General features: G+C 53.8%; 1 protein-coding gene across 1 annotated transcript in view; it reads left to right on the top strand.

Annotated features, from left to right (window-relative positions):
- Window positions 1–8891: 8891 nt before the first annotated feature.
- Window positions 8892–19646, top strand: part of Plxna1 (plexin A1) — a 45583-nt gene continuing 34828 nt past the window's right edge. The window contains exons 1-3 of the mRNA XM_021190894.1: window positions 8892–9092; window positions 13824–15084; window positions 16516–16698. Coding sequence (XP_021046553.1) covers window positions 13843–15084; window positions 16516–16698 — 1425 coding nt within the window. The 5' untranslated portion in view covers window positions 8892–9092; window positions 13824–13842. The remainder of the gene's footprint in view (window positions 9093–13823; window positions 15085–16515; window positions 16699–19646) is intronic.

Raw genomic sequence — 19646 nt, 5'->3', positions numbered from 1 at the left:
TTTCCCTATCTAGAAGCTAGTCACACACCTAAGAGGAGGCAAAGATGTGACATAGTACTTCAGATCATAGATACAAGACTACAGCACTCATGCTGGCATGGGGCAGGGGGTTGGGGGTGGGGTGACAGGGCTACCTGGAAAAGCCTCCCTGGATACTTTTCATTTCCTTTGTCATCTCCACTCCCACCCTAGATGTGGAGCAGGTGAACATGCTATGCCAGCAGGAATGAGGGACTGTCATATATGTATATAATCATAAAATGGTGCGGTGCTGCATGTTTAAGGCTGTGTACTTTATGGAAATGAAAGGGAGGAAAGGGGAGGAGGAGAAATGGGGAGGAGGCAGGGTTGAGAAAATGGGGAGGTATTCATCTCCAGGCACTCCTGAGGAATGGTCGCTCAACCTTTCGGTAAGAGACAAGACAGACTAAGCACATGCGTGAAGCTTCTGAGTAACAGACTGTGTCTACAGCGGACTGGGGATGTCCTACGCTTGGCTGTTTGAGCCCAGGCTGCTATTGATTCTTTCCTGCTGTCCTGAGTGGGGCTGGAAGACAAGCTTCTCATTGTGTTTCATTTTATGTACTACTTGAATAAAAAGAAAAGAATACCTATGTTAATCATGAAAACATGAGTTGTTTCGGCCAAAGGCTGGGATGCATGGAGGCAGGGATCTGGGGCTGTCACCATGCTGCCCCACACAGTTGAGAGGTACATGCTGCGGTTTTAGGCTAAGAAAAAGTCTTGTATTTCCTAAACTGTGGCAGCAAAGAAGGACTGTTTTGCGTGGTTCTATTGCATCAGAGCCATGTGAGAATGATGGATTTTTCAGCATATGAGAACAGTGCTAAGGTGGAGCCAAGTGTCCCTGGATCCAGCCGTGCCTGAAGTTCAATGTCCTTGGGCCAGAGTGAGTCTGCAGTTAGTAAAGCCAGGTTTCCACAAGGACGGATATCGGCCAGCCCACACCTGTATGCTCCTGCCCATTGCTGATGTATGTTGTCCATTCTAGTTATTAAATAATTGGAACATCATTTTAGAATCTGCTCCTTGAGTCAGACAATATTGCTACTCTGGACAGTGCTTCCAGGGCATAGAGTGTGGGCCAAGTAGTATGTGCCTAAGAGGAGCAGGCTGAGCAGTTGGATGTGAAGCAATGACTCTGGTACCTTCATACAGTCCCTGTTGATCTAAGCCCATGATGAAGAATTCCAAAGCCCATGACAGATGTCACTGCTTTTGAGCACAAGCCCTAGAGGCTAGCAGGGTCAGAGCAAGTCTTCGGGGTGGTGTCGGCTGCAGAGAAGAGCCTCTCTCTCTCCACAGACTGTTCTGTCACAGGTTCTCTGGATTTGGTCCCCAGCCATCCAGAGTACTCTGACCTAGAGCATGTCACTCTGCTTCTTGATGATGCACACACACACACACACACACACACACACACACACCCCTCCCCCATTGGTCACAAAGCCTGAGTCTTTACATTTTGCTTTTGCTCTGGTCTTTAGTGACCCTAGATCTGCCCATGAGCCCCCAAAAGAGGCTGAGGTGTCTGCCTGTGTTTGTGCTTGTAGACCTGTACTCTTTCTGAGGGAGACTATGACTATCCTGGGACATTCCTGTAATGGAGGCTTCCTTGTAGAGTTGATGCAATAGGGATAGAAAGTGACCGGACTACCTGGAAAAACCTCCCTGGTTACCATCCTTTCCTTTTTCATCTCCATTCACACCCTAGACTCAGAGCAAATGAACTGTGACAGATGCAGAGCATCAAGTGGTATAGGTGTGGCCATGCCCTAGGCCCTGCTTCCGCCCCAGGGCTGGGCTATATCTTCCAGGGACTCAACAGGACTTCCAAGTGCTCACACAGACAGGCATGAGGCTGAGATTGGCACTCTCCCCATGTAGGTAGGGATGCTTCTTTCCAGTCCCCCTTCCTGGAGTCATGCCCTGAAGCCACAGTGCAGGAGGAGCCATGTCACAAGCCACACAGGGATCAGGTAAGGCACCAAGGATTCCAGCCTCAGAAGAGTTGTAACCTACACAGCCAACATGTCAGTGGTCAGGGATGAACCACAGCCTGTGGCTGTCCTGCTTTAAGGATTCAGCCACTGGAATACAGACTGCTCTTCCTACTGCCTCTCTGAATACTCAGCAGAAGCCAGGGATACTACACAGCTGCTTTCAGAAGCCTTTCATCTCAGGGGTTAAGGACATTAATAAATGCCATATTCAATCCCTAACCCAGCCACACTCCAGCTGTGGCAGACACTGAACTACTTGGTTAGGGTGATGGGGCCTGGCTGCATGGAGTTCCCATTCTGGGGTAACCAATTACAGCTAAGTTGACAAAGGAGTACTAAGAACTGAGGAATAATGAATCAAAGTGTAAAGCATCTCCCATGAAGGGCTTGGCGTTCTGGAGAAAGGATGTGTGAGCCGACCTCAGAGAATGAAGAGATAAGTGCTGGGATCTGGAGACTAAAGCTCTCTAAGCCCCTAGAGTAGCTTCCGAGGGTGGACCCTGGAGGCCCTGTAGCAGCCTTGTCCAAGAAGCAAAACTTGCAGCAAGCTGGGAAAGGGTCAAAGCAACAGTTAAGGAATTTTCTAAAACTTTATTTTGAAATTGTAATTATTATAGACTCACAGGAAGTTGGAAAGAGCAGAGGGAGTCTTGTGTTTACTGTTCTCAGTGGTCATACCATCTTGAGATGAGGGCATTGATCCTGGTGTCAACAATTTCTGTGTCATTTTGTCATGTGGACTTATGTCACCATCACCAACATCAAGTTATGCAATTATTCCCTTGAGTTGGAAATAGGCGCTTACTCATATGACCTCAGCATTCCAGGGGTTGAGGCAGGAGGATTGCTGCAAGTTTGAGACCCAGCCTAGGCTGCATAGTGAGTACCAGGCTAGCTGATGCTACCTGGTAAGATCCTGTTTCAGATGAGACAGGAGGTGAGAGAGGGAAGGAAGAGAAGAGAAATATGTCTTGGCTTGAGGTTCTGACAGTCCAACGTCAAGGATACCATTTGGTGATGGTCTCTTGCTATGGAATCTTGTTGCTCAGGGATCATGTAAAGAGAGACAGGAAGCATGAATGTGTGTGCATTTTCTGGTCCTGCCTCCCTTTTCTTTTAAAGCCACCAGGATTCAAAGGGGGTCTACATTTGACATTCTATATCCTAGTCTTCCCACAGGCCCTGCCCTAAACATAAGGAGAGTTTCTACTCCTTAAAACTCCATAGGGGGATTAAACTTGAATACGCAAACCTCGGGGGCCCTGCTCTAATCACAGCCAGACCAGCACCCTTGTAACCTCTAGTTTACCCTCCATCTCTGTAATTTTGTCATCTCAAAAATATTATATAAATGGAATCATATCATTTGTTTTTTGTAACTACTGATGATATGGCTATCTGCCATTTTAATGTTGCTTTGCTTCTGGTTTGTTGTTTTTGTTTTCTTTTTCCTGTTTGGTGTTTAATATTGTCTTCTCTACCTTATTTTTAGTGTGTACAGGTTTCTGTGGCTGGTGTTACATCATCTACTAGGATACCAGACATCTAAATTTCTATACTCTGCAACTGTCCATTGCATATATCTGTTATCTTTCTCTTATTTTTTAAAAGTATCTCAAGATTCTTTCTTTTATCATTTCCTTTCTGCTGTGTCATGGCTTTCTTTAGCTACAAGGAGTGTGCATATGTATGGACTGGATAGTCTGCTGGTGAACACCTCTCATTTCTCCTTTGCCTATGGATTTCTCCATTGAGGTCCTGGAAGGATAGGTTTACTGGGTATAAAAATCTATGATTACCATGTCTTCTTTCAGCATTTAATAATGTTCTGCATCTTTCTGGACTTTATAATTTCTTTTTGGGGGGGCAGAGAGGCATGGGTTTCAAGACAGGGTTTCTCTGTATAGCCCTAGATGTCCTGGAACTCACTCTGTAGAGCAAGCTGGCCTTGAACTCAGAAATCCACCTGCATCTGCCTCCCAAGTGCTGGGATTAAAGGTGTACACCACCACTGCCTGGCCCAGACTTTATAATTTCTAATGAGAAATCTGTGTTATTTGAATCGCATACCTGCCTAAGGAAAAGTAGGATTCCTCTAAAGCTGCTTTCAAGGATTTTTAAAAAGTTTTGGTGAGTGTGATATGTCTTAGTGTGCATTTCTTTAGGTTTTGCTCTTTGGGGTTCACTCAAATTCTTGAATATTTATGGCTACTTCTGTTTTGGCAGAGTTAAGAAATTTCCAGTCATTATTCCAGCTTCCCCCTTTTTCTCCTCCCTCTGGTACTTGGATGACATGGATGTTATAGGTTGTTCTATCCCAGGAGGCTTGAGCTTCTCCCCTCCCCACATAACTATTTTTCCTCTGCTTTTCAGACTGGGGAGTTTCTACCACTCATATTTCTACCACTAGATTGTTGTTCCTCTGTCCCCTTTGTCATGTTGTAGCACTATCATTTGAGGGGGGGCTTGTTTTTTGTCTTTATACAATGTAGTTATTTCCTTAGTCACACTCTATATTTTCATTGTTTCCTTCACGATCATAGCTGCTCATTGAGACATCTTTTATGATGGCTGCTTTAAAATCCTCAGATCATGCCAACACTGATGTCATCCTTGTTGATGATACCTTTTATACCATTTGAGATGGTCCTTGCTATGACAGGTGAGTTTTAGAAATCTTTTCACTGAAATAGAATTATTCATGTCTCATTCCCTTTCCTCCCTCTAGCCCCTCTCAGTTACCCTCCCTCCAGGCCTTCCAGTGTCTTCCTCCCACCTTCAGGTTGATAGCTTTTTTTCTCTTCATTGTTGTTACATGCATATATATGCTCACATACCTATATAAACAGAATCTATTGAGTTTGTTTATGTTGTTTGTGTGTATGTGGCTCTAAGGCTTACTACTCTGTACTGGACAACCAATAAAGGAGCTCATCCCTGGATGAAGCTAAGTCTCCTTTTCCTAGCAGTCGTTAGTTGCCTGTAGTTCTTTGTCTATGGGTCAGATCCCCTCCTGTGTTAACATGTCTATAGACAATACCATTGTTCCAAGAAACCTCCTTTCAAATGGTTGGTCAGGGTAGTCAAAGTAACTCCCAAAACACTAGACTATAGAGGTAGCACTTGGTTGCCTCTCAAGTTTTTGTTTGTTTTTTAATCAGCCCTTGAATATTTTGAGTTTGGTTTGTTAAGATTCTAGATCCTGCTTCCTTCTTCTCTGTCATAGTTGTTCTCTCCTACCCAGTACCGGTGGTCAGAGTGGCACTGCCCATCACTGTCAAGAGGGAAGAGAAGTCTAACCTCTATACTTCTGTCTGGTGGTTTATAGAACTGTGGGGGTGGGGGTGTTGGACAAGACAAAAACCAACCAAACAAACAAACCAAAAACCAATCTCCTGTATACCCAGGAAGCTCATGTCTTGCTTCTCTGACACTTGGCACTGCAGTGGCCAAGAGCTCCCATGAGGGCTTCTGGAGTGGCCAGAGAAGCTTTCCATCCCTGAGGACTTCAGCAGCACCACTGACTTGGAGTGCCAAGGCCCCAGTGAACCCAGGTCCTGGTGAGCTGCATCCATCTACCTGAAGAGAATAGGCAGGCTATGAGGGTGCTTGTGGCTAAGCAAGCCCTCTCTCCACAGTCCCAGCTCCTAGCCTAGGCACTTCTCCTCTTCCTCCTTTAAGAGGGCTGGACAAGAGCCGAGACCAAACATGGGGCCTGTAAATACTTTCCACTGACAACCTCCTGATTCTGGCCCTGAACAACTGCTCACATTTACGCTAATTGTTTCTGTCCAGGGAGCAGAGTGGGCTTTTCATGGCCTAAGGTGTGAAGACAAGCCAATGGATGAGAAGCTCTTCTCTTACATACCTGCTCAACAGACATCAGGGAAACCATGGGGCCATGCCACGGGCTGGGTATGACTGGGTGTGCAACGCTGTGGCAGAAACAGTAGAGGAATGTTGTCAGAGGCTGGAGTGGGACTTGTCTCGTGTGTGGGTGTGGGTATGTGTGGAGAGGGAAATCATGCATGAACTGGAGGGGCATACTGGTAAGCCAGAGGGGTGAGCAGGCCAACAGGTGTACATATGGAGCCCTCTGTGCTGGGGAGCAGTACAGTATATACTTGTGAATATGTTCTGTATACACAAGTGTTCCCCAGGTATGTGCATGTGTCTTTATGTGGGCTCATGTTTGTGTGTACATGGCTATAGATGTGGGTGAATGCAATGTGTATGTACAGTGTACAGCCTACACATGAGTGTCCTGTATATGTGCCTATGAGTACATATGTGTTTATATATCTGAGTGTATGTATATATACCTGTACATGTGTGAATACTTGTGTGATGTGTGTACATGTGCATGCCTCTGTGTGTGTGAATGAATGCATATATATGTAGAGAGTTCTGAACAAGAGGCTTTCCACCAACTCTACTTTAACCCTTGAGTCATGGGTGGAAGCCAGAGGCAGGAAGGGCCCACAACCTCCAGCTAGGAGGTGGCAGGAGGGAAGAGGATGAAATGGGCTAGGAGGCTCTGATGTGGGAACAGGGGAAAGACTGGAATGACCTGAGGCTTTAACCTGGGCCTGGGAGAAATGGGTCCTCCAGCATGCCTGGGCTCTCCCTATACCTTCCTCCTTCTCTCTTGCCCCTAATATGGGGCTGTCTGAGGGGAGGAAGAGCCAGCTGAGCCCATCTGTAGGAGGGTCTGTCACAGGTGCAGAAATGGCCCTGAAACTGTTCTCGGTTGGAGCATGTGAAGGGAGGGGCCTTAAGAAACTTATTAGGCCCCCTTGACAGAACCTTGCTCTTGGGACGCCTCCTCTCCTTTCCAGTTCCTGCAGGGAAGTGACCCCCCAAGGGGGAAACCCAGAGGGAGGACCCCTGGCAGCAGCAGTCACAGCAGCTGTGCTGACTCACTTCCTTTCTGTGCAATGTGGTCAAGCCAAAGCTGCAGGCCCAGGTTCAATTCCAGCTCTTCTATGGTCACAGGCTTTCTTCTGTTGCTGCTTCTCGGGACTCAGTGAGGCCACATAAAAATGAGCTGAGACATCAGCAGAGACACAGTACAGCTGAGAGGGATCAGTGGAAACTACTAACCGGTCCAAAGCAAGAGCCCTGGTCGGATTTCCTCCAGAAAAGGGTTAGCAGAGATCACCTATCCCTCCCTGTGGGATGGTAGCCTTCTTTGTGTAGATTCTTTGGCGTTCTTCATATATTCTGGATACCTATCCACTGTGCGTGGATCACAAAACAGGAAGAGCCGTGAGCACCTGCCTAGCCGTACTTTGGAAGGCAGGTTGGCAAAGGCAGGTGTGAGCAGAGGCAATCAGCCTCTGAAGCCAAGGAGCAGAGGCAACTCAGGGAACAGCTGGACAGGCACATCCCCAGTGTGCCTGTAACCTCCCCAAAACATTGCAAGTAGATTACCAAATCTGTGAGGCAGGTAAAGCTGTGGACTGGAGAGCAGAGCCAACTATTGGGAGCAGACAGGTGTGCAACTGGGAATCCCAGGGTTTGAACTGCACCTCTGGGCTGGACTCCAGGCTCTGCCACCAACAAGAGAGGGAGCTTGGGTAGGTCACAGGGCCTGCACAGTCTCTGTCTACCCCGTTTGTACAGCACAGCAGAGATTTGTACATTCGGTATGTAGTGCCTGTGGAGTCAGACTATGGAGTGTAACTGTGGAAGAAGGGTCTCACACATTCAGAAGCATAGAGAACCAGTGCCTCCTTTCAGCCTGGCAAAATCAAACCATAACCTTTCCCACTGTTGCTGACACTTCTCCATCATGTGGAGGGGTGGGGTTTCACTTGGGGGAAACCAAGTTTGCATCATCTGTTGAAGCTAAAGACATACCTACCAAGGTATAGAGCAGGGGGCCCCAGTCCAATAGCAGAAGGGAGGGTTAACTATCCAGAATGGCCCATGCCACACAGTGAGAGCAAAGACTGACCACACAACCCTGCATTCCTATCAGAGAGAAAGGAGGGACACCATTTCTATAGCATCCTCAAACAAGCTACACAAAAGAATATGTCATTCAGGGAGACAAGATGTAAACGGTCACACCCAAAGAAAAGCCAGGCAAGGATGAGCACAGGGAAAGAGGGTGATGGCTGCCTCGGAGACGAATGAGTACGGACAATGGTCCTTACCGGATGAGCTGCACTGGGTCCCCCACAGGCTGTGCCCAGTCAGCACTCGCCCCTCCCACGACCACCTTTTCTGGTTGCTCTGTTCTGTTTTGCGCGAAGCTGCCTGCTTTGGTCTGGATGCTTTGCACTGGGTGGCCTTATCGAGAAAGGTTCTCTGCGCGACCCAGACCTGGCGCATCCAGCTCTGCAGGCCAGCCCCGCGCCCGCGGTCGACCCGGCGAGGTCTCTATCCTGCTGGGGTAGTTCTAACACGCCCCGCTGCAGGACCGCGTATGGGACGGGACAGTCGTCCTCTGAGCTTAGACATCCTGGCACGCGCCACCTCCTGGGGCCTGCGGGGTGCAGTGCCGGTCCCATCTAAGCGATCGTTGCGCAGGCCGAGATGAGCAATAGGACCAGGGCAAGTGCTTCCTCCGGACTCAGTTTACCCTTCCGTGCACGAAAGCTGTACTTCCAGCCTGTGCTCCTTATAGAGTGCATCGACTCCTGGAACCACCCGGACCACCTCACCCACTCCCACCCCAGTCCAGAGTTTTAAGGCTGAGGTGGCCATCGCCCTTTGAAGGCAAGCGGTGGGGCCCGGCGCGCGCGCTCTCGCCGCGGGGCCGAGCGCCCCCTGCAGGCCATCGCGGGTCCCGGCCCCGCCCCCGGCCCCGCCCCCCGGCTTCGGCCGGCGCATGCGCGCGGCACGGCGCTCCGCGGGGCGGCGAGAGCGAGGCCGGTCCGCAGCCGCGCGGAGCTTAGCGCCCCATTCATGCTGGGCAGCGGCGACGCAGCCACGCAGCGGAGCGGAGCCCGGGCGCGGCGGCCTCGGCCTGGGCGGCCTGCGCGGCGTGGGCGGCCCCGCGGAGGGGCGAGCGGCGGGGCGCAACGATGGCCAGCGGCGGGACGCGCCCGGGGTTGGCGGGTGAGTCGGGGCGCAACTTTCCCCGCGGGCGGCGGGAGGCTCGTCGCGGCCCGGGGTCCCGAGTGGCCCGGGGGCGCTGGCGGCGGCCAGGGGGGTGTGCGCGGGGACTGCGGCGCGCGTGTCCGCGGCTGGCGTGTCCTGCGGTTCCAGCCGGGCGCCCGCGTGTGTCCGGGCGCGGTCTCCGCTATGGGCTGCCGCGTCCCGGCGGGTCGCAGCACGTCCGGGGCCCTACGATCGGGGTAGCGCAATGTCTGTGGCCGCAGTCGCGGTCCCTTCCTCCAGGCAGGAGAGAAAGTTTGCAGTGGCCCCGCGGGAAGGGCCCTGCGGGTGCCCATGTCGGCCCGTGTCGCGCCGGGTCGGACCGGGCCGCGGGTGGGGACGTGGGCCGCAGGCGAGCGCCGCGCTGGGCAGGCCCGGGCAGGGCCGCGGGATTCGGGGCAGGTCCCAGGCTGCGCCTCAGGCCGGCCTGAGGCAGTGGGGTGGAAGTTGCAAGGCTTCGTGGGGACCCCCGCCCCCTCCGGCTCCGGCGCCCGACTGGGCGCCGCAGCCAGCCCAGGCCCGCAGGCCCTCCACCCGGCTGCAAGGGGCGGTGCGGTGCCACCGGAGAGGACGACGGCTCGGGCCTCCTCGGCCTCCCCCTGCGCAGGGCCTCCACGGGTCAATCCTTCCCCGGAGGATTCCCCCCTTGCTTCCTGGACGGTCCCAGGCCTGGTGTACAGCGAGAACGGCGGCGGTGATGGGCTGACTCTGGCTGCTGTAGGGAAGGGCGAGTGTAGATTCCTGGGAGGCCCCTCTGCCTGCAGAGACCCCAGGTGCTGCCCTGGAAGGATACGAGAGGGCTTCAGAGAGGCTACTAGGTGGCCTGAGCCGTCTCAGTCTCATCGGTGGGGTGCTGGGGCCACGCCCCTTGAAAGAAAGGGGTGTGTTGAGGGGGATGGGAACGAACTGAGCCTCTGCCCCTCTGCCAGGCTCCTACCTCTGGCTCTGGCTCCTGGTGCTGCCTACCTCTTCCAGCAGGTGCTGCGGGTCTTCACTCCCGTCAGGGTGATGCTATCTTGTGCTTCTCCAGCCCTCCTGGAGCACCCTAGTTTCCCCGGTCCATTGCTTGTTGGGGGTGAGCAGGAGGAGGTGGTGCTGCATTAGGCTGGCCAAGAGTCTGCTGGGTTGGGAAAGCACTCAGCCAGTGCCCTAGGCAGAGGTGTAAAACAGGGATTCTGCTTCAGGGCTAAACTGTCAGGCAGTGGGGAGGTGGCAGCTTGGAGCCCACCAAGGGTGTCTGAAGGCACAGAGGACAGCATGGGTGGAGGCTTGGGGTGTGTGGACAGTGTTGGCTGAGGAATGTGTTCTTGGGTTTGGAACCAGACAAGATGTGGTGGTCAAAGCCACATCCCATGGAGCACAGGGCCAGGAGTGTGGGACCCCAGGGAAGACTAGAAGCTTGCACTCTTTCTGGAGAGCACCACTTCAGGGCCTCTATGTAGAGAGTAGACCGTTGGAGACCAACTCCTATGACCTCCCACATCCCACAGGGTGGGGCAGGGTGACAAGGCAGGGAGATCCTTCTCTTGCAGCTGATGGGGAACCACTAGGTGAGATGTCAGTAAGATCCGCCTGTCCACAAACATAAGGCAGTAGGGCACAGGGAGCAAGCTGTCCTCCTGTGAGGGCTTTGAGGGCTTTGTTTCTGAGCAAGAACCATAATGTTATCCAGGGTTGGGAGAGGGCAGAGTACCAGCTCTCTGCAGTCCACTGGAGGCCTGCTCCAGCGTGGCCCCTGGCTGAGTCCCCGCTGCATCTGCAAGCCCAGCTTCTCTCTCCCGGTCCCTGATGCACACACCCAGCACACCACCATGGCCCTCCTGTTTGGCTTCTCACTTGTCCGTATCGGGGAGCTGTGGCCATTTGTGCTGCTCCCATCTGCGTGTCCAGCAGGTGTGTTCTCCATGCCGTCCCCCTAGGTCACCCCCACCCCACCAGCATCCAGTGGACCTGGTTGTTGTAGAGCAGATGGAAAGGCGCCACCTGGGAGTTTCCGTAGGCTACAGTGGCCAGGCAGCTCGCAGAACCCAGAGTCTGCTCCCCTCCCCTAGGCTAGCTCAGCACGCAGTATCAGACCATGCTTCTCAGGCAAACATTGTTTTCTGAGGGACCTGGCCCCTGTGCTGCCAGGGTCTCCACAGCAGCTCTGCTTCCTTTCTGTCAGGGCTGGCTGTGTGACCTTGGGTCTGTCTGGATCCCGAGTCTTTGTATCTGGAGAATGCAGACCCGGGCGTCTTTGCTAGTCTTTGTGCCCTGGTAGGTGTAGGCTTGGGATCCCCTCTTTCCTGGATGGCAGCCCTGTACCCCTGGGCCAATCCCTTCCCAGCAGCTTCTGTTAGGAGGCGGGGGAGTGGGCCCAGGGCCAGGCTGGAGTTTGGATGGTGGCTTCTTCAGCCAGGTCCCTCCTGTTTAATATAAAAAGTAGGGCCCGTAATTGCATTAAGACGTGTATAATTATCCCGGAGGAGGGGAGAGCCCAGCCCCTGGTAATTGCAGGCCTGCTTTGAACTGATAAACGGTGAGTGATTCATGTTTTCTTTAGAGTTCACATAGACTCAGTGCTCAGCCCAGGCCCGTTTTGTCTGCAAGCAACCTGCTGTCTAGTCTGCTTTGGTTTTGAGGGCGGGAGGCCGATGGTGTGCTCCCCTTCTGGCTGCCTGTGGAGGCCCCTCTTGGCTGCTGGTCTGGGGGCATAAAGCAGCTGACAGCCTGCTAGGAGAGTTCCTGCAACGAGGTACCACCCTGCATTTGCTCTGGGATTTAGGCCGACACTCTCTGCTGCTCTGACCCTTAGCTTCCCCTTCTGCATGTATGGTGAGGATAGTTTTGCCCAGGCATAGCCACTCCTAGTGTCTTTACTTACTTGCTCACTCAATCACAGAGTTTGCCGATTCTGCCTGGGCCGGGTGGCTCTGAAGAGAGAGTGTGACCTATTTGCACCCAGCTTGTGTTCTTTTGGGAGAACATTTGAGCAATACGTAGCCAGAGCTACTAACCAGACCTATGCCACAGATTAAGACAGGCACCTGAGTGCTGCCAGCTACTGCCTGTGCAAGCAGATCAGAAGATTCATCTCAGGGTCACCTGAGCAGGTGTGGGGCAGAAAGAGCAAGGTGCCTTGTGCTCTAGACTCTGACCAGAGGAGTAAGGGCTGAGCACCTGTGACTGGCTTCCTACCTCTGGCTAGTTCCCCACCTGGACTTACAGAAGGCACCATCTTTAAGCCTCGGTGTTCCCAGCTGTGAGTGGGGCTGTGAGGGAGGACATGCGTGGGAGTATAAAGAAGCTGTGTATACTGGCTGACCTCCCACTCACCACACTAAACACTTCCATGGGCAGATAACAGCCAAGGAGTGGGGTAAGAACCACCCCCACCCCCCCCCCCCCCCCCCCCCCGCCACAAGCCCATAGGGCAGGCTCTGTGGCCCTGCTGTCCTTAAGAGTGCGGAACCTGCAAGCACCTGTCAATCAGTACATAATCTTCAAACTGTTTCATCCAGTTTGAAACAATTGTTGTCTTTCCTTTGGCAGCTAGGGAAACTGAAGAAAAAGGATTGTCTCCATTAACAAACACTGCTCAGACCTGGAAGGTGGCGCCTTCCAGGGACAGTGGGTATACAGCTGGATTTGAGATGCCATGCTAAGGTTTGGGAGGCAGTGCAGGCCTAAAAAGTGATCCAAACTGTATCATGGCCGTGGGTGGACATGGTGGAGGAACCAGACGTGGGCTGAGGGCTGGAATTTAGGGAGCCCTGCATCTCTCTGGACATCTCCTTTGCTTAGAGTCCAGTGTGAGGGTGGAGTACCTGGGAGGAGGCATCATGGGGAGTGTCCTCTGACAGGGATGTGGGGATTCTAGTGGGAGCTGCTGCCTCTAGATCTGTCCTTAAAGTGCTGGCCTTGTAGTTTGTAAGACACTGGGCCAAGGTCAGCCAGGGAGCAATGCCAGGGTCAAGATCCCATAGAAAGTGGCGCAGACTAGCCTGACCCAAGCTCAGAACAGGTGTGTGTGGGGAACATTCTGTGGCCCTTGTGGGCATGGATGCTGCGCTGGGGGCTGGTTAGAGTCTCAGGGGAGCAGTCTATACATTGGAGGGTATGTAATAGTGTGGAACATGGCTACCCTAAGCCAAATGGTGCATCAAAGCCACTGGCACTCTGTGTGGAGAGCATATTTCTGCCCAGTTTTGGTGGGGACATTGATGTAGGAAACATGTCACCCATTTGAGATTGAGGATTTTGAGGGATCTTGACCCTTAAGGGATGGGCAGGCTCTGGGTCAGGGTTATATACATTATAACCCAGGCCCTTGGAAGTCACTGGGTTCCTGGGTCCATTCTTGTCTTGCCAAGGGTGGCAAAGCATAGGCTGCAGCTGAGCACCCTGCTGCTAGGCAGGCATCCTGTGCTGCTGCTGCATGCCTGAGACACTTGGCTCACCTCTTGCTGCCTCTGTGTCTCAGGACGTGAAAGTACCTTCTTTGCTCTAATATGTCTGGGTCGTGGTAGAGGGTCTTTTTGGAGGTATCTGCATAGCGCGCACACATGTGCACGTGCAGCAAACACACACACACACACACACACACACACACACACACGTGAATAGCTCAGAGAATGAGGAGGCCATACGTGGATGCCCTGTGCATATGTGGGCAGCACCACACTCATACCCTCTTTTCCCTGTTCTTCCTAGGGCCAAGGAACCCAGTCCCATGATGCTCGCCCCTATAGGACCTGAATACTTTGGCTTGAGGCCCCAGCCCACCATGCCACTGCCACCTCTGAGCCCTCGGACACTGCTGCTGCTGCTGCTGCTGCTGCTGAGGGGTGTGTGGATAGCTATCAGCTCTCCCCCGGCTGGGTTGGGTCCACAACCTGCCTTCCGCACCTTTGTGGCCAGTGACTGGGGCCTCACTCACCTGGTGGTTCACGAACAGACCGGAGAGGTATATGTTGGCGCTGTGAACCGTATTTACAAGCTGTCAGGGAACCTAACACTGCTTCGGGCCCATGTGACAGGCCCTGTAGAAGACAATGAGAAATGCTACCCACCCCCCAGTGTACAGTCGTGCCCACATGGTCTGGGCAGCACAGACAACGTCAACAAGCTTCTGCTGCTGGACTATGCTGCCAACCGCCTGTTGGCCTGTGGCAGTGCCTCACAGGGCATCTGCCAGTTCCTGAGGTTGGACGATCTCTTCAAGCTGGGCGAGCCGCACCACCGCAAGGAACACTACCTGTCCAGTGTGCGAGAGGCTGGCAGCATGGCGGGAGTGCTCATTGCTGGGCCGCCCGGCCAGGGGCAGGCCAAGCTCTTCGTGGGCACACCCATCGACGGCAAGTCGGAGTACTTCCCTACCCTGTCCAGTCGCCGGCTCATGGCCAACGAGGAGGATGCCGACATGTTTGGCTTTGTGTACCAGGATGAGTTTGTGTCATCTCAGCTCAAGATCCCTTCAGACACACTGTCCAAGTTCCCGGCCTTTGACATCTACTATGTGTACAGTTTCCGCAGCGAGCAGTTCGTATACTACCTCACCCTGCAGCTGGACACGCAGCTTACCTCGCCCGACGCCGCTGGCGAGCACTTCTTCACCTCCAAGATTGTGCGGCTGTGCGTGAATGACCCCAAGTTCTACTCTTACGTGGAGTTCCCCATTGGCTGCGAGCAGGCTGGAGTGGAGTACCGCCTGGTGCAGGATGCCTACCTGAGTCGGCCGGGACAGGCCCTGGCCAAGCAGCTGGGCCTGGCTGAGGACGAGGAGGTGTTGTTCACCGTGTTTGCACAGGGCCAGAAGAACCGTGTGAAGCCACCCAAGGAGTCAGCGCTGTGCCTGTTCACACTGAGGGCCATCAAGGAGAAAATCAAGGAGCGCATCCAGTCATGCTACCGTGGAGAAGGCAAGCTCTCACTGCCTTGGCTGCTCAACAAGGAGCTGGGCTGCATCAACTCGGTGAGCAGGAGTCGGGGAGGGGGGGGGGCTCCTGCCACCCTTCCTGGGGTCACATTTTACCTACACCTTGGTGGACCTGCTCTTTGTTGGATCTGCTTTCTACTTTTTCCCCTCCCTGGTTCCCCCAACCTGGTGAGGCTGGACCTGAACTCGGCATATTGGGCCCCAAAGTCTGCTCCTAACCATGACATTGCCTTGTACCTTAGGAAGTGGCTGGTGGCATCTGTCCACACAGCTCCAAAGCCCTTGGGACATTGAGTGGTGGTGACCATTTTTAGTTTGTTTCCCTTTTACAAATGAGGTTATAGAGAATCAGAGGGATAGATTTGGTTTGCCCAAGTTCACACAGCCAGTAAGAGGTAGAATGAGGTTGGAGCTAATCACAGGAGCCCAGGAACTGCTTCTGTGGAGTTAATCCCATATCCTCCGGGCAGGACCCCAACTGTGCCCAGTGCTAAGTGCATGCTGGGTGGATACACTCCAAGAGGCCCTGAGCAGCCCAGCTACCCTGTGCCGGATGCTCTGCAGCCCATGTTCCCTGCCCCCAAAGCCAGCTATTCCCTCTGGAGACAGCAGGTTTTCTATCTCAGAATTGGAGCCACAGGCTGCTCCTCAGAATAGAGTAGAACAGCAGGAGTGCCCGGCTCCTATAGGGGTGATGTGAGTGTGACTGGTCTCTGAGTGCAGCGGGAGGTGAAGCTACCGCTTTTCTCTTGGCTTCTCAGGAAAAGCATTGTTGTCCCCACGTGTCCCCTTGATGCCCTGCCCCTGGTCTCAGACCTGCCCATTACTCCTTATTTCCGGGGATTCCCAGCCAGACTGGCCTCCCTCTGCATCCATGTTAGTAGCCTCTACCCCAACAAACCTCAGTCCCCAGAGGAGGACCAGCTGTCTTCTTCCTTCTCCCCAAACTGCTGTCCTGCCTCTCCACCCCCTCCTGGTGCCTCCACTCAGAGCCATCTCCGGAACCTTGAGGTATTGATCACTTCTTGCACGCACAGCAAGTCCCTCTCTCTTCTCTGCGCCTTCTGCTTGTACCCACTCCCTCCTGCCTTAAACACAGCTTTTGTTTTGCAAGGTACAAATGTAAGATTTGCAGAAGGAAGACTTCCATTGGCTATCCCCCAGCTCGAGGCCATTTCTTTCTTTGTCCAACATGACAACTTCTTGAGGGGCTAGCCTAGTTGTGGTTCCTGAGGCTCACCTGCCCTGCCTTCAAGTCACCCTCTCTGGGCCTTTCTCCCACTTTGGGCATTCACTGGACCTGGGCTGCCACAGACTGTTTCTTCTCCACAATTTTGTAGGCCTTGTTTAGGTCTGGGCATCATAAAACCCCCAGGTCCCGCCCAGGCCTGCCTTCCCCAGCCTTGTCCCTGTCGTAGGTGAAGGTCCTTGAAGCTGCTAAGTACTTAACCTTACCACTTCTTACAGCCCCTGCAGATCGATGATGACTTCTGCGGGCAGGATTTCAACCAGCCACTGGGGGGCACGGTCACCATCGAGGGCACACCCCTTTTTGTGGACAAGGAAGATGGCCTGACTGCTGTGGCTGCCTATGACTACCAAGGCCGCACCGTGGTTTTTGCTGGCACTCGCAGCGGCCGAATCCGCAAGGTCAGGCCTGTGTGGGCTTGGAAGGGCCACCCTGGATGGTGTGTTTGTGTGTGTTCAGGTCCCATCCAAGAAAGAAAAACCAGGTTTTCTCTGACGGGGAGACTGGGTCTGCGTGAGGTGGGTAGGTGCATGTCCCTGTGACCTTGAAGGGCTCAAATGTCCGGGTGCCTCTGAAAGGCTCCCTTCTTTCTGGGCTTCCCATGGGAACTTTTCCCCAGTCCTTGTGTTGTTTATCTGAGGACCCACGGGTAGATGGGGCTTGTGAGGAGCCGGGGCTTCCCCCTTTCCTGTGATTGGCTTTGTTCTGTTCCACAGGGTTTTCAGGGCTACTGTACAGGCAGAAGCCAGGGTCCTGGAGGCTTGGGTGTCTGGATGCTTGTGTCGATGTTGCACTGGGCAGGACTATGCAGCCCCCCTCCCCATTCGCCCCTTCTTTCAGCCCTGGGAGATCTGGTGTCTGCTGACACAGCGGTCTGCCTTGGCCAGCCCCACTCCCACCCACCATGCAGCCAAGCCATGCCGAGGCCAAGGGCAGGACAAGGGGAGAGCCCTCCCCTGTCACACCATACCCTTCCTGCTGCCCAGGGAACTGGTGACTTGAGTGACAGAGGGCCCGGCTCAGGCCTTGGGGTGACCCTGGCTTTATGTACTGGCCTGTTTGGTCTCTAGACTCTCTTCCTTTTTAGGTCAGGGAGGGCTTCCAGAGGCTGTGGATCAGCCTGTCACTGGAAGGGCAGTAGGTGGGGCCCCACCTGGGTGGAAGAAGCCTCAATAACACTGGAAGGTAGAGTTGCCTGGGTACCCAGAGGACCAGGAGGGCCAGGAGATGAAATAACAGCTGAGAGCTCTTGCTGACACAGCCCTCCTCCCTCTGGCCTGCCTACTCATGAGCCGGTGGGTGAGACTGGGCCCAGGGAGGGCCAGGAAGTCCTGGCCTCTTCTTAGTCCTAGCCTTGCATGTGGGAACCACATCCCAACCTTGCCTGTTCTCTGGTCACCGTCCTAGGCTAGGGTGCTGTTGGTGGTCTCGAGGCCTTGGAACCTGAGACTTGAGGGGCTTGGTAAACAAGGAATCTTGTGGACTCTCTGTCGTAGACCCAGGCACCTGATCAGTGGAGGTGGGTGGTTAAGCAGCTCATACTAGGCCTCCACTGCGCTTGGAGCCCTGACTTGTTTGTTGTGACTCCTAGGTGGTATAGGTGTGTCCTGGAGCTCCAATATAGCCTCTTCTGTAACTGGTGTGCCTCAAGGAGGCCCATGAGCCTGGGGAGCCACTGAGTGAAGTCAGTTAGATGTGTGTTGAGAGGGATTATGGAAGGTAGGGTACAGGAAACCTAGAGACTTTCTCTTGGGGTTCTCTAGTACCTACCTCCCAGCTAGAGATGGGCTTCTGGGTTGATGTCCTGTGGACTGAGGGGGTGGCAGACAGGCCCAAGTGAAGCTAGGAGAACGGGTCTCTCCAGTCCTGTCTCGCCTGGCTGCCTCCTGGGCCCCAGGGGCCCCTTTGGTTCCAGGTTGTGACTGGTGAGCTCAGAGCATACCTGTTCCCCAGAGTCTGGCTTGGCAGTGCTCCCACAGAGAGGAAATGGAGTCCTGGCATGTGGACAGTCTCCTGGGAGACTGTCCATGAGCAGAGGCTGCATTGTGGGTGACCCCGTGGAGGAGGTTGAGTTTCCAGCCCTCTCCCATTCCTCTCTCCTACTCCCATCTCGCCCATACCCATGCTGGTGGGCAGAAGTGGAGTCCCCTCTGCTGCCTTGAGATTGTGTATGGACAGCCGCTAGACAGTCCTGCTGAGGAAGTGGTCTGAGTGCCCTTTGCCCTAGCCAGTGTCCTCCTCAGGCCAAGGACCTCTGTTTCTGCTCACCACCACCTCGCCTGGGACTTGGGCCTCCTTGCATCCCTGGCTGCATCTGGGCTAAGTGCAGCTCTTGAGTGGATGTGGCCTTTCTAGGGTAAGGGATCAGATGTGTGTGAGGGAGGGTAGACAGTTAGACTGACATTTTGTTTGGAGCTCATTTTGTTTGAGCTGGGTACATGCTGCACCACCCAGGGCATAGATAAAATTGTGTCCTGGGGCCCCTGCCATCTGAACCTTCTCACCGACCCACCTGTCCCAGTTGTGGGATCTCATCAAACAGTTCAACTGGCCTTCCTGTCTTATCCATCATCTTTTGTTGCCAGTGTTGTGCAAATGAGGTGTTTCTGAAGTTTTGTCAGCTTGCTCTCTGGCTGTGTGAGCCTCTCTAAGCCCTCTGTTCAGTACTTCTCCAGAGCCTGACAAGCTCCTTTGCTGTGAGCATGTGCCCAGTGTTCTTGTGACTGACTCACCAGAAGCCTCACAACAATCCCAGCTCTGTTTCACAGATTGGGAAACTGAGGCACGGAGCAGTCATGTCACATGACTCCGGGGCCCTTGCTTCCTCCCTCCCTCCCCTCTTTAGAGGGTCCTTGGAGGATGACTGGAACCTAGAAGGGCTCTGAGACCCAGGCTGTGCTTCAGTGATTCAGAGGAGCCTCTTCCCTTGCTGTCCTTTCTGTTGCTGGTCCCCAGGACTGCATCACGGGCTGCTATGATGGCCTTTGAGATTGGCATGGCCTCCATGTAGTACCTTAGATTGTCTCTGGGAGTGGGGTAGAATTCCCTCTACCTGCTGGTTTGGCTTGGAAATGCCTGAAACTCCCACTGCTGGGCCTGGGGCCTAGTCCACCACCAGGCAACAAGATTCCCACAGCTTGTATTTCCCCAGGTCATGGCCCTGACAGATGGGCAACTTTCTGTGGTCCCCCATTCAAGCCAGCACTAGTCCGCTGCTTGTGTGCTGCAGGCCACCTTCTGCATCTGGGCTTTGGAGTGGTCTCCTGAGCCCTCTTTTTTTTTATCCAGGCTCCTCCTACCCCTTAGGCTTCTGGGCCTGGCTCTGCTGACTGACTGCATGCAGGGGTGC

This window comes from Mus pahari, chromosome 2 (assembly GCF_900095145.1).
Source record: "Mus pahari chromosome 2, PAHARI_EIJ_v1.1, whole genome shotgun sequence".
NCBI lineage: Eukaryota > Metazoa > Chordata > Mammalia > Rodentia > Muridae > Mus > Mus pahari.
This window is presented reverse-complemented; position numbering and strand designations above follow the sequence as displayed.